The sequence below is a fragment of the Drosophila takahashii genome, chromosome 2R, assembly GCF_030179915.1.
Source record: "Drosophila takahashii strain IR98-3 E-12201 chromosome 2R, DtakHiC1v2, whole genome shotgun sequence".
Classification (NCBI taxonomy): Eukaryota; Metazoa; Arthropoda; class Insecta; order Diptera; family Drosophilidae; genus Drosophila; species Drosophila takahashii.
Window position 1 is genome coordinate 42,300,404 of NC_091679.1, and position 19,301 is coordinate 42,319,704.

General features: G+C 36.9%; 6 protein-coding genes across 7 annotated transcripts; 3 read left to right on the forward strand and 3 right to left on the reverse strand.

The window, feature by feature from the left end:
* Positions 1–1,648: 1,648 nt before the first annotated feature.
* Positions 1,649–7,314, reverse strand: LOC108055720 (probable G-protein coupled receptor Mth-like 3). Of its 2 annotated transcripts, XM_017139175.3 has the most exons (9): positions 7,283–7,314; positions 3,638–4,155; positions 3,426–3,576; positions 3,176–3,361; positions 2,868–3,116; positions 2,629–2,800; positions 2,364–2,558; positions 2,209–2,296; positions 1,649–1,954 (listed from the first exon to the last, which is right to left on the reverse strand). In XM_017139175.3, the coding sequence occupies exons 2-8, from the start codon at positions 4,139–4,141 to the stop codon at positions 2,212–2,214; spliced, it is 1,542 nt and encodes a 513-aa protein (XP_016994664.2). In that variant the 5' UTR covers positions 4,142–4,155; positions 7,283–7,314; the 3' UTR covers positions 1,649–1,954; positions 2,209–2,211. The 2 variants fall into 2 exon arrangements, with proteins under 2 accessions (XP_016994664.2, XP_070069756.1); XM_070213655.1 differs by lacking the exon at positions 2,209–2,296.
* A 2,574-nt stretch (positions 7,315–9,888) lies between these two features.
* LOC108055719 (probable G-protein coupled receptor Mth-like 3) lies at positions 9,889–13,362 on the reverse strand. Its single transcript, XM_044393272.2, has 10 exons — positions 13,333–13,362; positions 12,033–12,544; positions 11,796–11,976; positions 11,548–11,733; positions 11,234–11,485; positions 10,995–11,166; positions 10,735–10,929; positions 10,425–10,667; positions 10,115–10,357; positions 9,889–10,047 (listed from the first exon to the last, which is right to left on the reverse strand). Exons 2-10 carry the CDS (start codon positions 12,528–12,530, stop codon positions 9,960–9,962), a joined length of 2,058 nt encoding a protein of 685 aa, XP_044249207.2. The 5' UTR covers positions 12,531–12,544; positions 13,333–13,362; the 3' UTR covers positions 9,889–9,959.
* A 1,626-nt stretch (positions 13,363–14,988) lies between these two features.
* On the forward strand, positions 14,989–15,561 carry LOC108055614 (vitamin K-dependent protein C). Its single transcript, XM_017139004.3, has 3 exons — positions 14,989–15,184; positions 15,251–15,296; positions 15,408–15,561. Exons 1-3 carry the CDS (start codon positions 14,989–14,991, stop codon positions 15,559–15,561), a joined length of 396 nt encoding a protein of 131 aa, XP_016994493.3.
* A 44-nt stretch (positions 15,562–15,605) lies between these two features.
* On the forward strand, positions 15,606–17,248 carry LOC138912233 (transmembrane protease serine 9; the record flags this gene model as incomplete). Its single annotated transcript, XM_070212139.1, has 4 exons — positions 15,606–16,302; positions 16,392–16,440; positions 16,610–16,743; positions 16,800–17,248. Coding segments are annotated over 4 exons (1,236 nt in total), but the record flags the coding sequence as incomplete, so codon positions are not given.
* Positions 17,249–17,329: 81 nt separating this feature from the next.
* robls54B (roadblock similar 54B) lies at positions 17,330–17,765 on the reverse strand. The gene is made up of 2 exons (XM_017139021.3): positions 17,742–17,765; positions 17,330–17,684 (listed from the first exon to the last, which is right to left on the reverse strand). Exons 1-2 carry the CDS (start codon positions 17,763–17,765, stop codon positions 17,370–17,372), a joined length of 339 nt encoding a protein of 112 aa, XP_016994510.2. The 3' UTR covers positions 17,330–17,369.
* Positions 17,766–18,105: 340 nt separating this feature from the next.
* robl (dynein light chain roadblock) lies at positions 18,106–18,772 on the forward strand. The gene is made up of 3 exons (XM_017139017.3): positions 18,106–18,232; positions 18,287–18,365; positions 18,425–18,772. Exons 1-3 carry the CDS (start codon positions 18,230–18,232, stop codon positions 18,634–18,636), a joined length of 294 nt encoding a protein of 97 aa, XP_016994506.1. The 5' UTR covers positions 18,106–18,229; the 3' UTR covers positions 18,637–18,772.
* The last annotated feature ends 529 nt before the right edge of the window (positions 18,773–19,301 follow it).

A 19,301-nucleotide genomic window follows, 5' to 3' on the forward strand; every position in this document is an offset into this window, starting at 1 on the left:
AACAGTGATAAAATTTTCCATTTACCATATATACAATCAAACCTCAAATAGTGAGAAGCCATTGTCAGGCAGGGTGTGATCTATATAGTACATGCCATCACAGGGCATGGGCAGATCCGATTGCACGATTAGATCGTCCTTAAAGTGTCTTTTTGCCACCGTTCCATCGTTGAGGGTCAGGTTCACATAAGGATTGTGACCTTTCAGTTCGTCCTTCGAAATTTCATCACTGCATACGCTGTCATTTATTTTATGATAGTAAGGGCAGCAAAATCTGAGGCAGGGCTTCAGTTTACAGACACATCCTCTCACGTGACTCGGCACGTCCTCTTTGGAGCCATTAGGAAAAAGCTTGAAGCTATATTCACCCACCAAATAGGCGGGAATGAGTAAGCCTTCATGTAGGTATGATCCGTTCGAAAACTTTTGATCTTTTGAAATGTCTACAGTGTCGTAGAAGTCGCAATTTTTAATCTCCGCTTTAGTTTTATGTGATAACAGCAAAATAACTGTGACAAGCAATCTCACGAGTAGACGCATTTTTTTTGAAAAATAACTGAAAACGGAAGTAAAGTCATTCTTAATAAAATCTAATGATAAGAGTTTAAAAAGTTAAAAAACAAACAAAGAAAGAGGTATATACAATATCCAATTCAGGGCTGCTTGTACTTACCCATTTAAGGCAATAAAATCTGGAGATGGAGAATATCAACTTTATATGCCTAAGCTCAAGGATAACTAAGACCTATAAATTAAAGCTCCTTAACTATGTCAGCTCGACAACGTCTCAGTAATGACTGATTAAATTTATACAAAAAAATATTATTCATTATGAGTGTCATAAAAATATCTGTTTAAAATTTAAAAATCTCGCCTTTAAATTGCCAATTGACAACAAATTTTCTTATTTTAGAAAATTTGCTTTTAGATCTTGAAATGTTCTATATTTAAAGGTGATTTTACTGAAAACAAAAACTTTTTTGTCCGTTTCCAACGGTTGGCAATTCAAAATCAAGATTTCTAAAGTGAAAGTGAGTAACTCCCATTCTGAGTACAATACAAAGAATACAATTCACTAAATTGTGCACATAAAACGCAAAAGGGATAACTTCTCGGGAAATCAGACTTTTAAACTGAGAGAACCGTATTTTTCTAAGTAGAAAACTTGATTTTATGTGCCCGTTAATCAGCTTGCGAAGGATTATTTCGTGTTCAACGATCGTCTATAACAACAAGTCGTGATAATTCTAAAAAATAAATAGTGCTTTAAGCTAAAAATTTTTTTTAAGGAAATACCAAAGAAGTTGGTCAGAAATGAATTCTTATTTTTTCCATAAAAAACATTGAGAGTTGATATGCTTCATACAAAAATAGTTTTAAAATGTTTTGTTTCGGAATATTATTTTCAATTAATTAAATTGTAAATTTTTAATTTTATCTGTTCAAAAATATATATATAGAAAATATTTTCACTTTCTAAGATAAGATTGTGTTACCTTAGACTCTCCCGTACACTTTAAACTTAAAAAAAACTCTACTGTAAAGAAATAAGAACAATATTTAAAAATGCAAAGAAATCTATTTTTATTTTAATGAAAAACCAAAAGGACGTTATGACCCGAGATCACGCGTTCAAAAAATTCGACAATAGTAGCTTAATTTATATATTAAGATTTTACAAATTATAATTTAGTTAGTAATAGGAATAAGTAGTTTAGCTCCTGAGTACAATGTGAGGTAATTAAAACTGGTAGTGAGTGTGAGTGCTGCGCCGATGAGTTGTCCTTGTAACTTAGAGAATATCCCAGTCGTAGGTTAGGTAGATGGAGACCCATCCATAACTTCCAACTAGTTCTACGCTCTGTTATAATACACACCCTCACTTCCGCAAGTCGTACTTCCAACTTCCTTCGATCTTGTAGTTATGGCAGTCCACATTTGTTTTGGATGGCGTCTAGGATGTAAGAGGGATTATAAGTGGGACAGAAAAATAAAAATATAATACATAAAATCATGCAACATTAAATTGAGACAAACACCAAAAAGAAAGCAAGCACATTGAAAGGTTATAAGCCACAAACAATCGTGAGTCAAGACATATATCGTGCAATCAAGTTGAATTAGCATAGTGACATTCCACACTCAGTAGTAGAAAAATGCGGGTTTCCATCACCAAATTACCAACAAAAATAACTCTCTTTAGATTACCTATTACAGAACACTTGGGTCAAATTTCGTATTCTCAAGCGAGATCTGTTCTTCGCTGTCAGGGTCTTCATTGTTCTCACCCTTAATTCTGCTCATTCAGAGATAATATGGGGACCTGATTATTTAAACTTTTTCCACAATCGCAGATTACTTACCGCTCCTTTAAGAGTTTCAGAGTGCTGGGCTTCAAAATAAAAAGTACGAATATAATGGTGCCCTGGGACCAATTTAGGTAGTCAGCCACCTGGAAAACGCTACCCCAGAACTCGTTTTTCCGCACAAGGAAGGATACTATCTCCAAGCTCCAGGTCAAACCCATGATGATGAAGAGCCGCAAGAAGAACGTGTAACTGTCATGGGATTATACAAGTTAATTAACCCTTTAAAATATATAAATATCATAGTTTAGATAAGTATTACGTTCGCATATCCGAGCTGAGCTTATTGTTCCTTCGTTCCTGTTGGGCAAAGTTCCTGACCTCCTTCTTTACTTTCATTATGCGAATAGCCGTCAGGATAAACATGGTTATGTTGAATGCTATCAGCAGTATCATCGGTCCAAAGAAGTATATCAAGGCAGCATTATCTCCAGCTGTGGGTGAGAAAAGATGGAGCATGAAGACCCATCAACTTGATTGCAAATTGATGTCGAAACTCACTGTAGATCCAACATTGGTTGGTGCCCATACGAGGTGCCCAGTCCTCCTCAATGACTTGATCAGCTAGGATGGTGAAACATGTCATGGCTAGAGCCATGCCCCAAGCGTAACCGTTGTAGGCCAGAAACCGATGCTCTGGCAGGTAGCGGTTCAAAGAATGGGAGGTCCCGCTAAACGTATTCCAGAGGTGCAGACTGATGACGGAAAGCCAAAAGAACGCGGCCATGACGGAGAAGTATCCCAGGATTCCTATAGATGATATCGGAAACTATATAGCTGCCTGTACCTGTATAATAGCCAAATTTAACCTGATGTAGTGCAGGGGATCGACGGTAATTCCCACACGTTCCACAAGTTGAGCAGCAGAAATAGGTAACCCATGAAAAGGGCGACCATGTAGCACATGAAGCACTTGCCATGCAAATTCTGTAGCTTCTTGACGTAGAGGTAAACACTGATGGTAAGAACCATACATATCAACGATATTACCATCACTGTGGAAAGAGAAGGACTGTCAGGATCAAGGAACACTTGAGCTGTATTCAAATGTTTTGTTACCGATGCTCTGTGCCAATGGCGAGGCTTCAGAGTCAAGATGACAAAAGTGGGGAGCCATCCGAATACCATTAGCTTCGAAGTCAAAGTGCTGCACGCAATATTCCCGTTTGTCCAAGAAAGCCTCGTCCCATTGCCGGAAAAAGGTTCCATTCTAAGGATGATTAAAGGGGGTTAAAATTTTCCAACTTTAGCAACTCTAGAATCAGATTCACCTCGAATAGTGTGAAGCCGTTGCCAGGCAGAGTATGATCAATCCAGTGCATCTTCTCCTCCCCACAGGGCATGGGCAGATCCGATTGCACTATCAGATCCTTCTTGAAGTGCTTCCTGGCCACCGTTCCGTTGCTGAGGGTCACGTTCACGTAGGGATCGTGTTTGTCCTTTTCGAGCTGCGACATTTCCTCTTTGCACACGCTGTCATCTATTTTGTGATAGTGAGAGCAGCAAAATCTGATGCAGGGCTTCAGTTTGCAGACACATCCTCTCACGTGGCTCGACACTGCCTCCTTCGAGCCATCAGGCAAAGTCCTGAAGCTATATTCACCCACCAAATTGGCGGGAATGAGTAGACCATCGTGTAGGTATGAACCGTTCGGAAACTTTTGACCACTTGAGATGTCTACGGTGTCGTAGAAGTCGCAGTCGGGAATATCCGCAGTTGTTTTGTGTGCCAACAGCAAAAGAACTGTGGCAAGTAATCCAGCAAGAAGCCGCATTTTCCGCTAAGAAGCTGAAATCAAAATTATTAAAATAATGCTCATATATAAATAACTAAATTTTTAAATGCAATAATGCCTAATAAGGATATTTGTGGGTTAATTTAATACTTTTCCGTATGAATCTAAAATGTACATTTAGAATAAGTGATTTGTATTGTAATGTGTAGTAAAACCGACTTCCTCACTGTTCAGTAATTTTGAGGGTCACTTTTCTTCATACTCAATACATTTTTGACAATAAAAGCTGCTTAAAAGAGCGTAAATTAATTAATAAAAACGTTTTATGCTACTTCTAGATTTGGGTGACACGAGCCGAACTTTTAATTTGCATTTACGATCATTTTGCGAATATATGGGTGTGGACTTTTTATACCCGCTACTCGTAGAGCAAGAGAGTATATTGTATTCGTGCAAAAGTATGTAACAGGTAGAAGGAAACGTTTCCGACCCTATAAAGTATATATATTCTTGATCAGGGTCACTAGCCATTTCCGTCTGTCTGTCCGTCTGTCCGTATGAACGCTGAGATCTCGGAAACTACAAAAGCTAGAAAGTTGGGATTACCCACACATATTCTTGGGATTCCTACGCAGCGCAAGTTTATTTCAGCCGAGCGCCACGCCCCCTCTAACGCCCACAACCGCCTTAAACGATATTGTGTCTGCCGTCCACGCCTTTAAAGATTTCGAAAAGTGAAAATACAGTTTTATTGTGTTTATCAATGCCTATCGAAATGTAGAATCGGACAATTCATTAATATGTTATGAGCAAAAAATGAAATGGCCACTAGATGGCGCGTATCACCATCTCCCTAGCACTTCTTTAGCTGAGTAACGGGTATCTGATAGTCGAAATACTCGACCATAGCGTTCTCTCTTGTTTGATTTGGCGATGGACACATTTATCCATTATTGACTAATTTTCAATAAGTTTTGTGTGTATATAAATTAGGTTTATTTGGGGGAGGATCCCTTTTCAGTTCCACCCCCTTGATCCGCACTACATCAAGCTTTTTTATTTTTCTTTGCTTTTTAGATTTATAGATTACGTTCTTGAAATGCTTTTTCAACTTCCTGAATAGTAAATACATACATATATGGTCAGTGAGCACGAGTGTATGTCATGGAATACAATACACCCATGCTCACTAAACATGTACATATGTATTGTACATTTATAAATGCTATACGTCTGTACGCTTAAAATGGATCACATTGTTTGATTTTTATTGCGTCCGATTCCAAAGAATCATTTTAATAGTCGTTTTTATACCCGTTACTCGTAGAGTAAAAGGGTATATTGTATTCGTGCAAAAGTATGTAACAGCTAGAAGGAAGCGTTTCCGACCCCATAAAGTATATATATTCTTGATCAGGGTCACTAGCCGAGTCGATCTAGCCATGTCCGTCTGTCCGTCTGTCTGTCCGTCTGTCTGTCTGTCTGTCTGTCTGTCCGTATGAACGCTGAGATCTCAGAAACTACAAAAGCTAGAAGGTTGAGATTTTCCACACATATTCTTGGGCTTCCTACGCAGCGCAAGTTTATTTCAGACGAGCGCCACGCCCCCTCTAACGCCCACAATCGCCCACTAACGATTTTAAAATGTGCCTGGCGGTCACACCTTTAAAGATTTCCGAGAAGTATAAATGCAATTTTGTTGTGTATATTTATACCTATCGAAATGTAGAAGACATTTTTTAAATCGGACCATTCATTAAAAAGTTATAAGCAATCCAAAAATATATATCCATCTCCCTCGCACTCCCTTTAGCCGAGTGACGGGTATTAGATAGTCGGGACACGAACCCGACTATAGCGTTCTCTCTTGTTTTCTAGTCTATTAATTAATATTTTATATAATACAATTCTAAACATACGAATTCGTTTCGCAGAACTTTTAAATTAGAATTCTCCGAATTGTGTAGAATTCTTCGAATTGTGTACATTAAAAATTCACAGAATTGGCAGACCGCTTCATTTTGCATAAGAACCACTTTTTAATGTTCATTAGAAACATTTTTTATGTGAACATCATTTCCTTATAATCAGAATCTTGTTATTTTGCCAGCTAAATGTACATATGTAAAAGTAATAATATTATATTTCTATAATTTGTATAACATTCTGAAATTTTCCAAAGTATGTATGATATAAAACAAGAACAGCTACTTACAATAAACATAAAAAAAGAACAGATAAATTTTTAAAATATGATACGAAAGGCAGTTAGAACCCATATTTTATTGCTTTCTAGGCGAATGCATTAGCCATATCTGAAGTAGAATTCATCCATTCACCACTGGAACCGACTTTATAGATATGTATGTATGTACGTTAGGGCGGTCCAAAAAATGAAATTCTTTTCTCACCCCTTAACATGGTATATTAAAGTATTCAAAATATGTTTGTGAAAACAAAACAATTTTTTTTCGAGATTTAGACCTTGCGAAACGTCTTCAAAAGTTTGCTTTAAAATTACTCATACGACATGTATAACAGTTCGAATTTGGTCGAAAAAAATCGCTCTCCCATTTCTTGTCGTGTCAAATTATGAATTTCGTTGGAATAATTGGTAAAAAAAAGGAGAGCAAAAAATCTACTGAATTGTTGATATCCATGCCACCTTGATCAGAAAAACTTTTTGATCGAAGGCAACAATGCGTATGGGTGATAAACTTTGTAACCAATTCGCAGACCCTAAAACACGATTTTTTTAAAAATTGTCTTTTGGTATACCTTGAATACCACAATGCGCACCGTATAAGCGGGTGAGAGTAGGACCTTAAAAATTACCATACAAATGTGGACCGCCCTAATGTACGTGTACGTGTTCCATAATCTTTGCAAAAGGTATACATATATAAACTGTTTGTTTTGAACCGGCAAACTTGACATCAAACCACTTTAGCGTTATACATACATATGTAAATACATAGTACATATGCTCTCCCATTGCTTGCGTTAAATAAGAGCATCCGGCACCTGACGAAAGTTTTTATACTCTCTTTAAACACGTGAAACTTATTATTCTTTTAAATGAAATACATCTGCTGGCACACCAAAAAACCTCAAACTTTAGGTTGTGCAGTGCTGAATTTAAATACTGATAAACTTTGGAGGTGAAGCAAAAACACTCACCAGACTGGTAGTACGGACACAATCGTGTTTGTTTTGAGACTAAATTCGCTAAAGTTCGGTTGCTGATAGTCGCCAAATTTTTGAGCACCAATACATGTAGAAATTTCAGAGAATTATACTCTTGCAGAGGGTATTTTATCTGCTAAATCTGTTGACGACTACATAACTGAAAATTACTCTCTTCTGAGTCAGTTCCTTTTTTAGTGGTTTACCATTAGATTTTGAGGAGTAATGGCAAAAAAAAAAAACTTACGAGATTGTCCAATTTTTTTAAACATATGGATATATATATCATTAGCTTTACGATCAATTCAATGAAATTATTGCGATAGAGAAAATTCGATTTTCGGCTATAGAAATCCGACTGAATAACACACACGCACTTTTTTGTGTTGGGAGAGAGAGAGAGACTTATCTACATAAAACATACACAGGGGCGGATTAAGACAATTCGCCGCCGTAGGCATGTTTGATTTTGCCGTCCTAGACTGCAGCCTAATTTTCGCGGATCTACTAGTCTACAGGTCACTGGGTAGATCCGATTTTTATGAAACCAAGTTTGTTTTTGTAAGAAATAATGTAGAAACTTTCTAAAAGCATCATGATGATCGAAGCATTACTTTTTAAGATACACGATCCGCAGCAGAGAAAACATGACTCATTCCTTAACAAACTATTCTACCAATTTGAGAAATAAAAAAAAAACTTTTTTTTTCTATGTGTATCTTCCTCCTTAGCAGTCGAAATTGGCCGCCCCTGAAAATTTGCCGCCCTATACGGCAAATCCAGCACTGAATATACATATGTATAGCGTTCCATCTTCTTCTTTTTTTATTGGTTTGCAGTCAAGGCAACGATTCGTCGTCTGCCAGACGTTCTTTCGGGTCGTGTTAATGAACGCTTCTTTTTGGCGTTTATTATAAAAAAAAAAAAGAATTGATATATGATTCATATTTACTCATAGCCACTTCTCTAGAATCCACTTAAAAGATATTTGTTTAATTTTTTTAAGGAAATTCGTTGCATCATCGCAAACAATTTGGAATACATACAAACATAACACGTGTACACTTCGGTCGAACTAATAGCACCGAAGATTTTGCTTTATTACTTTCATCAAGAACATATGGGCACTTCCAAAAAAAAGTCCACCAAGCCAAAAACCTTGAAACTTGAATAAAACGTATTTCCACATGATTTTGCCCCGATATTAGTTTCTAATTAGTTGGATACTGAGCTTAACTACAAATTTGGAGTATAGTTTGATTATTTTTATGACAAACCCCACCAATATACGCAAAAATCAGTTTTTGGCTATTTTTTTGTTATTTTTTGGACCTGTCTTCTGTTGTTATTTTATCCTATAGGAATGCTAATATGTGACATTTTTCTGTACTGAATGCTTCATTGACATGCTAAACTGTTAAGTTAAAAGCAAAACATCCAGCAATTGAGAGATAGAGGTAAAGAAATCCGCTTTACAAAACAGTCGGAAAAAATGTCCCGAGCGACATGTCCCGAGCGAATGTGGTTGAACCTGCATTAAAAAAAAACGGCTAAGAATTTTTGAGTAAAACCAAAAGCATTTCACAGCGACATGTTTGAACAACATTCTAAAAAAAATCGCATTCAAATATTCCATCAGAATTTGCTAATTTCTGGTGTTGTATGAACTTCCCCGAAATCCACTTCTATTTTTGTCCCGAGCGAATACGGCAGTTTTTTACCGATATCTCAAAAACTAAAAGTGGTACAAAATTAAGATTTTTACCAAAAATAGAGCTTGGGAAGAGTGAAAAGAAAAGCCCATAATTAAAATTAAAATCCATTGTTTTACAATTTTTTTTCAACTTTAAAGGTGTGCAAATGTCCCGAGCGACATTTTGGAAGTGCCCATATACACTTTATGGGATCTTCTGTTGCATACTTTTTCACAAACACAATATACCCTTTTACTCTGCGAGTAACGGGAATAGAAACTGAACTCTGGATCTGAAGATTGTTGAAATCGCGTACATCCTGACATCATCGCTTTCGGCAATTTGCACCAAAAATTCGGAATTTCCCATTGGAAACGTTAGGCTTTGAAAATCCTAATCTTAAATTATTTAAACAATACGTTTTTTTAAATGTTACCCATTAACCAGCATACTACTGAGGATGAACAATTTGTCTATAAGGCTAAAATTAGTTTATTCATTCTTACAAAAATGTTTTTTCATTATTTTTTTATTATACCTTTAGCTTCTGAGTGAGATAATTAGTTCCTAGTGATTTTGAATGCTGCGCCGAAGAGGTTGTCCTTTGAGCTAAGATAATCTTCCAATAGAATTGAGGTAGAAATGAGAGTTCCTAACTATAACCTCCAACTTAAGCCAGGTTAACTTTAATACTTTGTATCACCCTCATTTGTGTTTTGGATGGCGTCTAGGATGTAAAAAGCGTTATAAGTAAGTGGGATAGAAAAATATAGATTAGTAAACTAAAAAATCAAGCAAACATTCAATTAAGAGGAAGCAAACACATTTAAAGGTAATAAGCAACAAACAGTCGTGATTCAAGACATACATATATCGTGCAAGCCCGTTGGATTAGCAAAACGACATTCCACACGTAGGTAGTAGTAAAATGCGGGTTTCCAACACAAAATTATATAATATAACATTCTTTAGATTACCTATTGCAGGATACTTTGGTCAAATTTCGTATTCCCAAGCGAGATTTGTTCCTCGTTGTCAGGGTCTTCGTCTTTATTACCCTTAATGCTGCTCATGCAGTGATAATTTTGGGACCTGATTACTGAAACTTTTTGCAGAATCACAGACTACTTACCGCTCCTTCAAGAGTTTTAAAGTGCTAGGCGTCAAAACGAATAGAACGAATATGATGGTGCCCTGAGAACTGTTTATATAGTCAGGCACTATTGCAAGTTTATCCCAAAATTGATTCCCCTGCAGGGAAAAGAATATTAGCTCCAAGCTAATATATGACCAAAGGATACTTTGGTCAAATTTCGTATTCCCAAGCGAGATTTGTTCCTCGTTGTCAGGGTCTTCGTCTTTATTACCCTTAATGCTGCTCATGCAGTGATAATTTTGGGACCTGATTACTGAAACTTTTTGCAGAATCACAGACTACTTACCGCTCCTTCAAGAGTTTTAAAGTGCTAGGCGTCAAAACGAATAGAACGAATATGATGGTGCCCTGAGAACTGTTTATATAGTCAGGCACTATTGCAAGTTTATCCCAAAATTGATTCCCCTGCAGGGAAAAGAATATTAGCTCCAAGCTAATATATGACCAAAGGATACTTTGGTCAAATTTCGTATTCCCAAGCGAGATTTGTTCCTCGTTGTCAGGGTCTTCGTCTTTATTACCCTTAATGCTGCTCATGCAGTGATAATTTTGGGACCTGATTACTGAAACTTTTTGCAGAATCACAGACTACTTACCGCTCCTTCAAGAGTTTTAAAGTGCTAGGCGTCAAAACGAATAGAACGAATATGATGGTGCCCTGAGAACTGTTTATATAGTCAGGCACTATTGCAAGTTTATCCCAAAATTGATTCCCCTGCAGGGAAAAGAATATTAGCTCCAAGCTCCACGTCAAACCCATGATAATGAAGAGTCGCAGGAATAAGGTAGAACTATTATAGAATTATGAAAGGTATTTAAATGGTTAAAATTTATATAGTATTATCATTAGAATTACTTTTGGCTGTCCGCATTGATCTGTTGGTTTCTTCTGTTCTGTTGGGCAAAGTTATTGACCTCCTTCCTTACTTTTGTTATACGAATAGCTGTCAGGATAAACATAAATATGTTGAAAACAATCAGCAGCGTTATTGGACCATGGTAGTAGAGATAGGTAGTATGGTCTTCAGCTGTGGATGAGAAGAGAACGAGGATTAATGCCCATTAACTTAGTGGCAAATGGATGTCGAAACCCACTGTGCATCCAACATTGTGAGGTGCCCACCCGAGGTGCCCATTCCTTGTTCTCAATGACAAAATCAGCTAGGATGGTGACTCCGCTCAAAAGCAGAGGCGTGCCCCATGCGAAACTGTTGTAGGCCTGAAACCGATTCTCTGGGAGGAAGCGGTTAACCGAATGGGAGGCACCGCCAAACGTATTCCAGAGGCGAAAACTGATGACAGACAGCCAAAAGAACGCGGCCAATATGAAAAAGTGGCCCAGGAAACCTGTATCATATACATAGGAAAAAGTGATTATAATATAAAACTGCTTAATAGCTAGAGTTAACCTGATGTAGTGCAGGCGCTCGACGGCTTCGCCCACACGTCCCACAAGTTAAAGATCAGAAATAGGTAACCCATGAAAAGTGCGACCACGTAGCACATGAGGCACTGGCCGAGAAGGTTTCGCAGCTTCTTGACGTTAAGGTACACACTGATCGTTAGAACAATACTTATCATTGATATTATCATCACTGCGGAAAGAGAAAGGCTTTCAGGATCAGGAAACACTTAAGCTGTTTAAATGTTAGCTTACCGATGATCAACCCCAATTGCGAGGGAGCAACTTTAGTTTCAGTTTCAGCTTTAGCTTCAGGATCAGCAGGGCAAAAGTGGGGAGCAATGCGAATACTATCACCTTTGAAGTCAAAATGCTGCACGCAATATTCCCGCTTACCCAAGTACCAACCGTAGTAAGGGATAAACAAGGTTCCATTCTGAGGAAGAACAACAGCGATAATACTTTTTCCATTTACCATATATACCATCAAACCTCAAATAGTGAGAAGCCATTGTCAGGCAGTGTGTGATCTATATAGTACATGTCATTACAGGGAATGGGCAGATCCGATTGCACGATTAGATCGTCCTTAAAGTGTCTTTTGGCCACCGTTCCATCGTTGAGGGTCAGGTTCACGTAGGGATTGTGACTTTTCAGTTCGTCCTTCGACATTTCATCACTGCAAACGCTGTCATTTATTTTATGATAGAGAGGACAGCAAAATCTGAGGCAGGGCTTCAGTTTACAGACACATCCTCTCACGTGACTAGGCACGTCCTCTTTGGAGCCATTAGGAAAAAGCTTGAAGTTATATTCACCCACCAAAAAGGCGGGAATAAGTAAGCCTTCATGATGGTATGATCCGTTTGAAAACTTTTGATCTTTTGATATATCTACAGTGTCGTAGAAGTCGCAGCCGGGAATATCCGCAGTTGATTTGTGTACCAACAGCAAAAGAACTGTGGCAAGCGATCGAAGTAGTAACCGCATTTCGCGTAAAGAAACTGAAAATAAAAATATTTTACGAGATTAAGCCGATATGATCTGGTCAATTTCATATTTTTTCATATCACTTTGATACTTTTTTTATTTTTGATTATTTATTTCCTTAAAACTACATTAGGTATTTAAAAAAGAGATGGACCGATCTAACACACATACATTTGTAGGTTTCTATTGTTTTGATTTTTATATTTATTGGAATATGTTTTTGGAATACTTTTTCAACTTCCTGTGTTCATATGTATATGTCTGAATTCATTCATATATATGTGTGCTATGTATGTAAATTAGATTGGTATGGAGACAAGAATATTGATAAGTCGTGAGAGAGAACAAAATCAGGGGGCACTAAAATTGATAATGCAAGTTTAAAGCGGAAATCATTTTTGACCCACATATGAATTTACTATTAATTATAATTAATAATAAATATTATTTCTATGCATACCAATTTACATTAATTTTCGTCAGTAAAAAAAATATTAAAAAAATATTAAAATATTATAATAAATCTTTATAAGTATGTATTCTTTAATCTTTGCTAAGAGTATAAAATGGTGGCAAGGGTATCCCACTGTTTGTTTTAATCGACGTACCGGCAATTAGAAATCAAACAACACGACCGCTACGCATACACATTCATAGATTGTTAGTTTTAGCAGTCGCTATTGCTTTATTCACTAAAAACTAATAATTATTTTACATTAAGGTTAACCCTAAGACTGGCTTACAAAAAGCCTCAAAGGGCTAAACTTAAAAACTGACACACTTAGGAAACAGAAGCACTCACCAGATTAGGTAGATATGAACACAATCGCGTTTGTTTTGAGACTGATTCCACATTTCGGCTGAGACTTTCGCTGCCCATTCAACAGCACTAATACATGCGTACATAGATGTAGACTTCTTAGAATTAAAAAATTGCAATTTATACCCTTGCAGAGGGTACATTGCCTCCTACGAAAGGCTGGTGAACCAGAGATGGGGTTTCTTATTTTTTTTTTTCATACTAGTTTTAAAACTGTCTAATATTTTTAAGCAGACAACTAACAAGAAATGACAAAGTTATAGGTAATCAATGTTTAAGAAATTGCACTAGTTTAAAAATTATTATATTTAGCATCACATCTACATATATCACATACATTTTTTGGTTGAGAGAGAAAGAGACTTCAGTTGAATCGGTATACCCCTTACTTCTCAGGTATATTGGTTAATTTTTGCCAAATTTTCTTTAAAATACTTCAAATATTGGCCATCAATTTTGATGTAAGAAGAGTCAAGGGTATGTAATAGTCGAGAAATATAAATATAGCGTTCCAGCATGTTTCTTGCAGTCAATAAAAATAATAATCGTGGCGTGTTATGAATAAATGAATTTTTTTGCTTTTTTTTTAAAAAGAAAACCCGTAAGATAAATGATTCAGACAGACAGACAGACATGGCTAGATCGACTCGGCTAGTGACCCTGATCAAGAATATATACTTTATAGGGTCGGAAACGCTTCCTTCTACCTGTTACATACTTTTGTACAAATATAATAACCCCTTTTACTCTACGAGTTATACCCGTTACTATAACCAAATATGCACGCATAATTTTATTTTATCCTTCGAAATTTGACGTAGTTTAAATGGTCTTTCTCCCAGTATATACAGCATTCCCGGATCTACGGAGGGTCATATATCACCCCCCATTCGGGAGAGAAATTAAAGGAATTTTGGTATTCAAAAAGTATGCAATGAAAAATGGTTTTGATATTATCACCAAAAACAAAATCCTGGACTAAGCTGTTCACACTCTACATTCGCTTACACTTGGAGAAAATATTGAAAACGAATTCCAATATATAAAATATAAAGAAATAAATCTAAATAATCAAATGAATCATTTGAAAAGAGTCAAAATTGGTATATCCCAACTGTCTCACGTCTCGTATGAGTAATTTTTACGAAATTTAAGAACACTAAGAGCCGTTTTCTTATCCGCCTGTTAAATTTAAAGTTGGGTTAAAACTCGGATTTCTCATACGATTTAACATTTTTACTGTAGAACGAGAAAACGGCCTTAGACCACTAAAAGCCGTTTTAATTTTCATTCGCATATTAAGGTTAAAGTAAGGTTTAAATTCGAAATTCCCATACGTTTTCAAAGTTTAATCCATACTTTAAATAAGTCATGCGGACAAGAAAACGGCCGTAAATCTACCATATTTAACGGTGAGATAAAGTTTATATTTTTCGACTACCATAGGTTGTGAGTATAAATAAGTAGATTTAATTACAATTTAAAGTCGTTTCTAAAAAGGTTAGTAAAAGCTATAAATAAAAGAAAGATGAGTAATCGGGGTCAAACCCATGGCATATTTTCACTGGTAAATCCCCGTTCTCTGATAAGACCTAAGCTTGATTCATTTCGTTTCAGTTCGATTCTGTCCAGCGCGCGATGAAGTTAGGGATTCTTTTGCTTGCTCTGTTCCTTTGCCACTGGACCTATTCCCAGTTTCTGGAGGAACCCTGTGGAACTACAGTAGGACCCAGAATTAACAACGGCCAGGATGCTAAAATAAATTCATCCATCTGGATGGCAGCCATTTTCAATCTCACACATTTTCAGTGTGGCGGCACGCTTATTCATTTCCGTTCGTATTCCTATATATTATCCGTTAGCGAGATATTGTGTAATAATTAATAACATTTTTGCGCAGGCTTTATTTTAACAGCAGCTCATTGCATGGATAGTGGATACAAGCTGTAAGTACCCTCGAATAATATATTTTATAAATACAGTTTATGATGAAATGCTTGAATTAAGAACAAAGAACCACACATTATAAAATTTTTAATATTTTATATAAATTACAGATACGTTAACTTGGGAGCTTACAATAAGAGTAGCTATACGTTCAGGCAAACGGTCAGTCAACAGATTAAGCACCCGGAATACAACTATTGGTCTAAAAAGAATGATATTGGCCTGCTTAAACTGTCCAACAGCGTCGACTACAATGGCAAGTAAACTTAATAACTGTTTGGCAGACTTTGTTGACGCATTTGCACTTCTCTGCAGATCGTGTTCGACCTATTTGCATTTTTTTGGATCCGAATATTAAGCGTCAAGTAGAGAACTTGCACACCTTTAATGCCTTTGGCTGGGGTCTTAAAAACGGCACTGAGAGCGATATACTGCAGACCATCATTCTGAACCAGAAACATCATAACGAGTGCAACCACGTCTTAAAAAATACACTCAATTCGAAACAAATTTGCGCAGGAAACCCAGTTGGTGACACCTGTCGTGGGGATTCTGGAGGTCCATTGACCAATACTTTATCGTATAACCAAAACATGAAACGTGAAACACAGTTCGGGATCGTAAGCTATGGAGCACCATTATGCGATGGACTGGGAGTGTATACTGATGTGACGAGCTATGTCGATTGGATCAGGGGAACCATCTCGAGCTATGGTTTTCAAAGTTCCCGGCCAGTAATCCCATTTAAACCGCCAGTGTCTCAGCCAGTTCATCCGGTTGTTCATCCGGTGGTTCATCCGGTGGTTCATCCGTTGGCTAAGCCGGTGGGCGATCCAATGAGACCATGGGTTCGTCCTGTTCTTCAACCCGATTTGGTTGCTCCGATGGGTAATCCCCATTTTCCTGTGATGTTTAGTGGCTGCAGTGAGAATAGCAAGTCGGCGATCATACGGCCTACGATTTATGGACCTGGTTTCGAGGCTCTGGGCGTGTTGATTACAGATCGTAAGTAAATATAATCATTTAACATAAGTTATAATTTAGCGGAATTAATTTTTTAAGATTTTTCAATAATAAAATCTTTTGATTTTCAGGATTTGTCGTAACAGTTGCCACAGACTTGCCAAAAAATCCGGCCTCTTTGTAAGTTGGAAGACTAAATTAATATAATCCGGAGTATCACAGAAGACTCTTAAACCATAACGGATTTTGGATGAAAGAGATTTTTGTGACACGCCGGAATATAAAGTACCATTAAAATCATACATCAGTTAATTTATAATATTTTCAAATCATTCTGATTCATTATCAGGGAAGTGTCGATAATGATGGGAAAAAACTATGCAGTATACAGAGTTGATTCGGTTTTGAAGCACCCACAAAATACGGAAGGTTACAAGAACGACATAGCTCTTCTAAAACTCACTGAAGCAGTGAGAAGCCAAGGTAACTATATTTTTTGATCGGGAGTAGCTCTTGCTCACATACTCTCTGTTTTTCAGATGGAATGAATCTCAACTGTTTTAATGCGAACCAGCAAAGTATCAGAAGTTTTCCATTTATTTTTGACCATGTGACACAGAATGAATTTACCGTTCAGCCCTTGACTATGTGTTCAGACTATATCGGATCTGAAATCAATCAGAATCAACTTTGTGTGGTAGATCCTCCCGGGATAAGTCGGCCCTACGATAAGCGAGGCGACATATTGGTTACCAAGATAATCGTATATGGTAGAATACGTTACCAATTGTTGGGAATTGTCAGTTATTCATCTGATGGCATTCACGTATTCACAAATGTTATCAAATTTATGAATTGGATCGCTTTTACCATTAATAATGCACTTAGGTCTTAACTTGTTATTAGAAAATATTTACATAACAAAACAAGAGAGAGTAACTGCACTGCCTCAATTCCATTATTTGCTCATAACTTTTAAATGAATTTACTCTACGAGTAACGGGTATAAAAATATGTATACTATTTAAAGAAAATAAATTATTAATTTAAAGAAATCATGCTATTTTATTTATATTTTTACAGTGATTAAGGAATGGCTTGGGTTTGGTTTATTTTTCAAAGTTATCATGCGCGTTTTGTACTACGAGTACTGTTATTTTGGAGTCTGGGACTAAGAGAACCTCGTTCGTTTTAGTGCGCACTCTCAGCATGAGCAACTCATCTGTGGGATCTATTTTGCTCATCCCACGTTCCAATCTTCCCCGAATCGCCTGGAAAAGTCCTGAAAATTGCACAGTATCGTCTTTTTCCATTGTACTTTTAACTGGATGCCCCGAATCGTTGAGAATCACCACATCTCGAACATTTTTTTTCGCTTTGACTTGGTCGAATGCTTTTTCCACATAGCGCAGCGTTCGAGGTGCCTATTTAACGATATGGTTATGAAATTATAGATAAGGTGAATAATATACAGGTTTTACCCTTTTTGGAGTGTTTAGAAACATTTTTATTTATTTCCTGCTAAAACTTTTCCAAATGGTTTTTATTAAAATGTTTTATTTGTACTTTTGACCCAGTTTCATTGTTTTTTGGTTTCCAAGGTGCGTTTGGTAACACAGAAATCCTGCTATATGGGTCAATATGTCAGCTTAGATTTCCTCAACATTTAGTTTTTTAACAGATTTCGTTTTAATCCATTTTTAAATGTTAATATTTAAATTAAGACCGTTAATTCCCAATTGGATTTTAATGGCTAACATTCTTATCGATTCCTATTTGATTTTAAATGGTTAACATTTGTATCGATAGGTTACTAGGTCTGTTAAGTTTACATTTAGCTATGTGCCACCACTGGCAGTCCATCTCTAATATTGAACAAACAACTTGAACTTTTCTTAAGATTTTTTATTAAACGATTAAACAGATTACGGTGGTTTTCGCCGTGACTTTAGCCAAATTATAAGTAAAAATGGTAGGTAAACATTTTATTTGTGTCAAAGAATTACAGTTACTTTTTTGCTTACAGTCGCAAGAGGTCGAGGAAACACTGAAGAGAATCCAGAGCCACAAAGGTGTTGTGGGTACAATTGTGGTCAACAATGAAGGTGGGTGGTTGCATTTAAACTGATTCCAATCTGGGCTCTCATACCCGACTCCCAATTAGGTATTCCCGTCAAATCCACGCTGGACAACACGACGACCGTTCAGTACGCTGGCCTAATGAGTCAGCTGGCCGACAAAGCTCGAAGTGTGGTGAGGGACTTGGATCCTTCGAACGACATGACATTCCTGCGGGTGCGATCGAAGAAGCACGAGATCATGGTGGCGCCGGACAAGGACTTTATCCTGATTGTCATCCAGAACCCAACGGACTAAGTGGCCTGGTGCTTGGTGCATTGCTGAAACTATCTACTGCACATTTATATACATATTTGAATTGCCTGCGAGCGAAGAGATAAATTATAATGTAACGAAATTGTACTTGGTTGAAGTAAATTATTTATGCATAAAATGACGTGATGTCACAGATTTTTGGAGCTCTGTTAAAAATGGGGGGCTGCCACTGTTGACTAAAACGGTCTCACCAGAAATTACGGTGGATGTCGCCGCTAACGAACCTATGGTATTATTTCGATATATACCGAATCAGGTTGGTGACGCTGCTAAGTAAGCATTGATAACGTAACGTAGGGGAGAGTGGGGGAATTTTGTCACCTGCAATATCTCGGAATCCATAAGTCGTAAAAATATATAATTTTTTTGTTTTAGTCCTTCAATATTATATAATACACAGTGCTAAAATGTGCATTTCTGCGTTAGTGATTTTTAACTTCGCGCCTAATTTCGGAAGAAAAATAATTATTTCTAAAAAAGTACTGTCTGGGGAAATTTCGCCACCCTATGCTTAGGGTAAATTCGCACCTATTTTAAATACATATTTTTTTATTTGACGAGCTGGCTAACGAACAAACTACCAGCAGCAGCAACAAATATAGGACGTCAATTAAAATGGTACGCTTGATCAGTGTAGCATACTTACT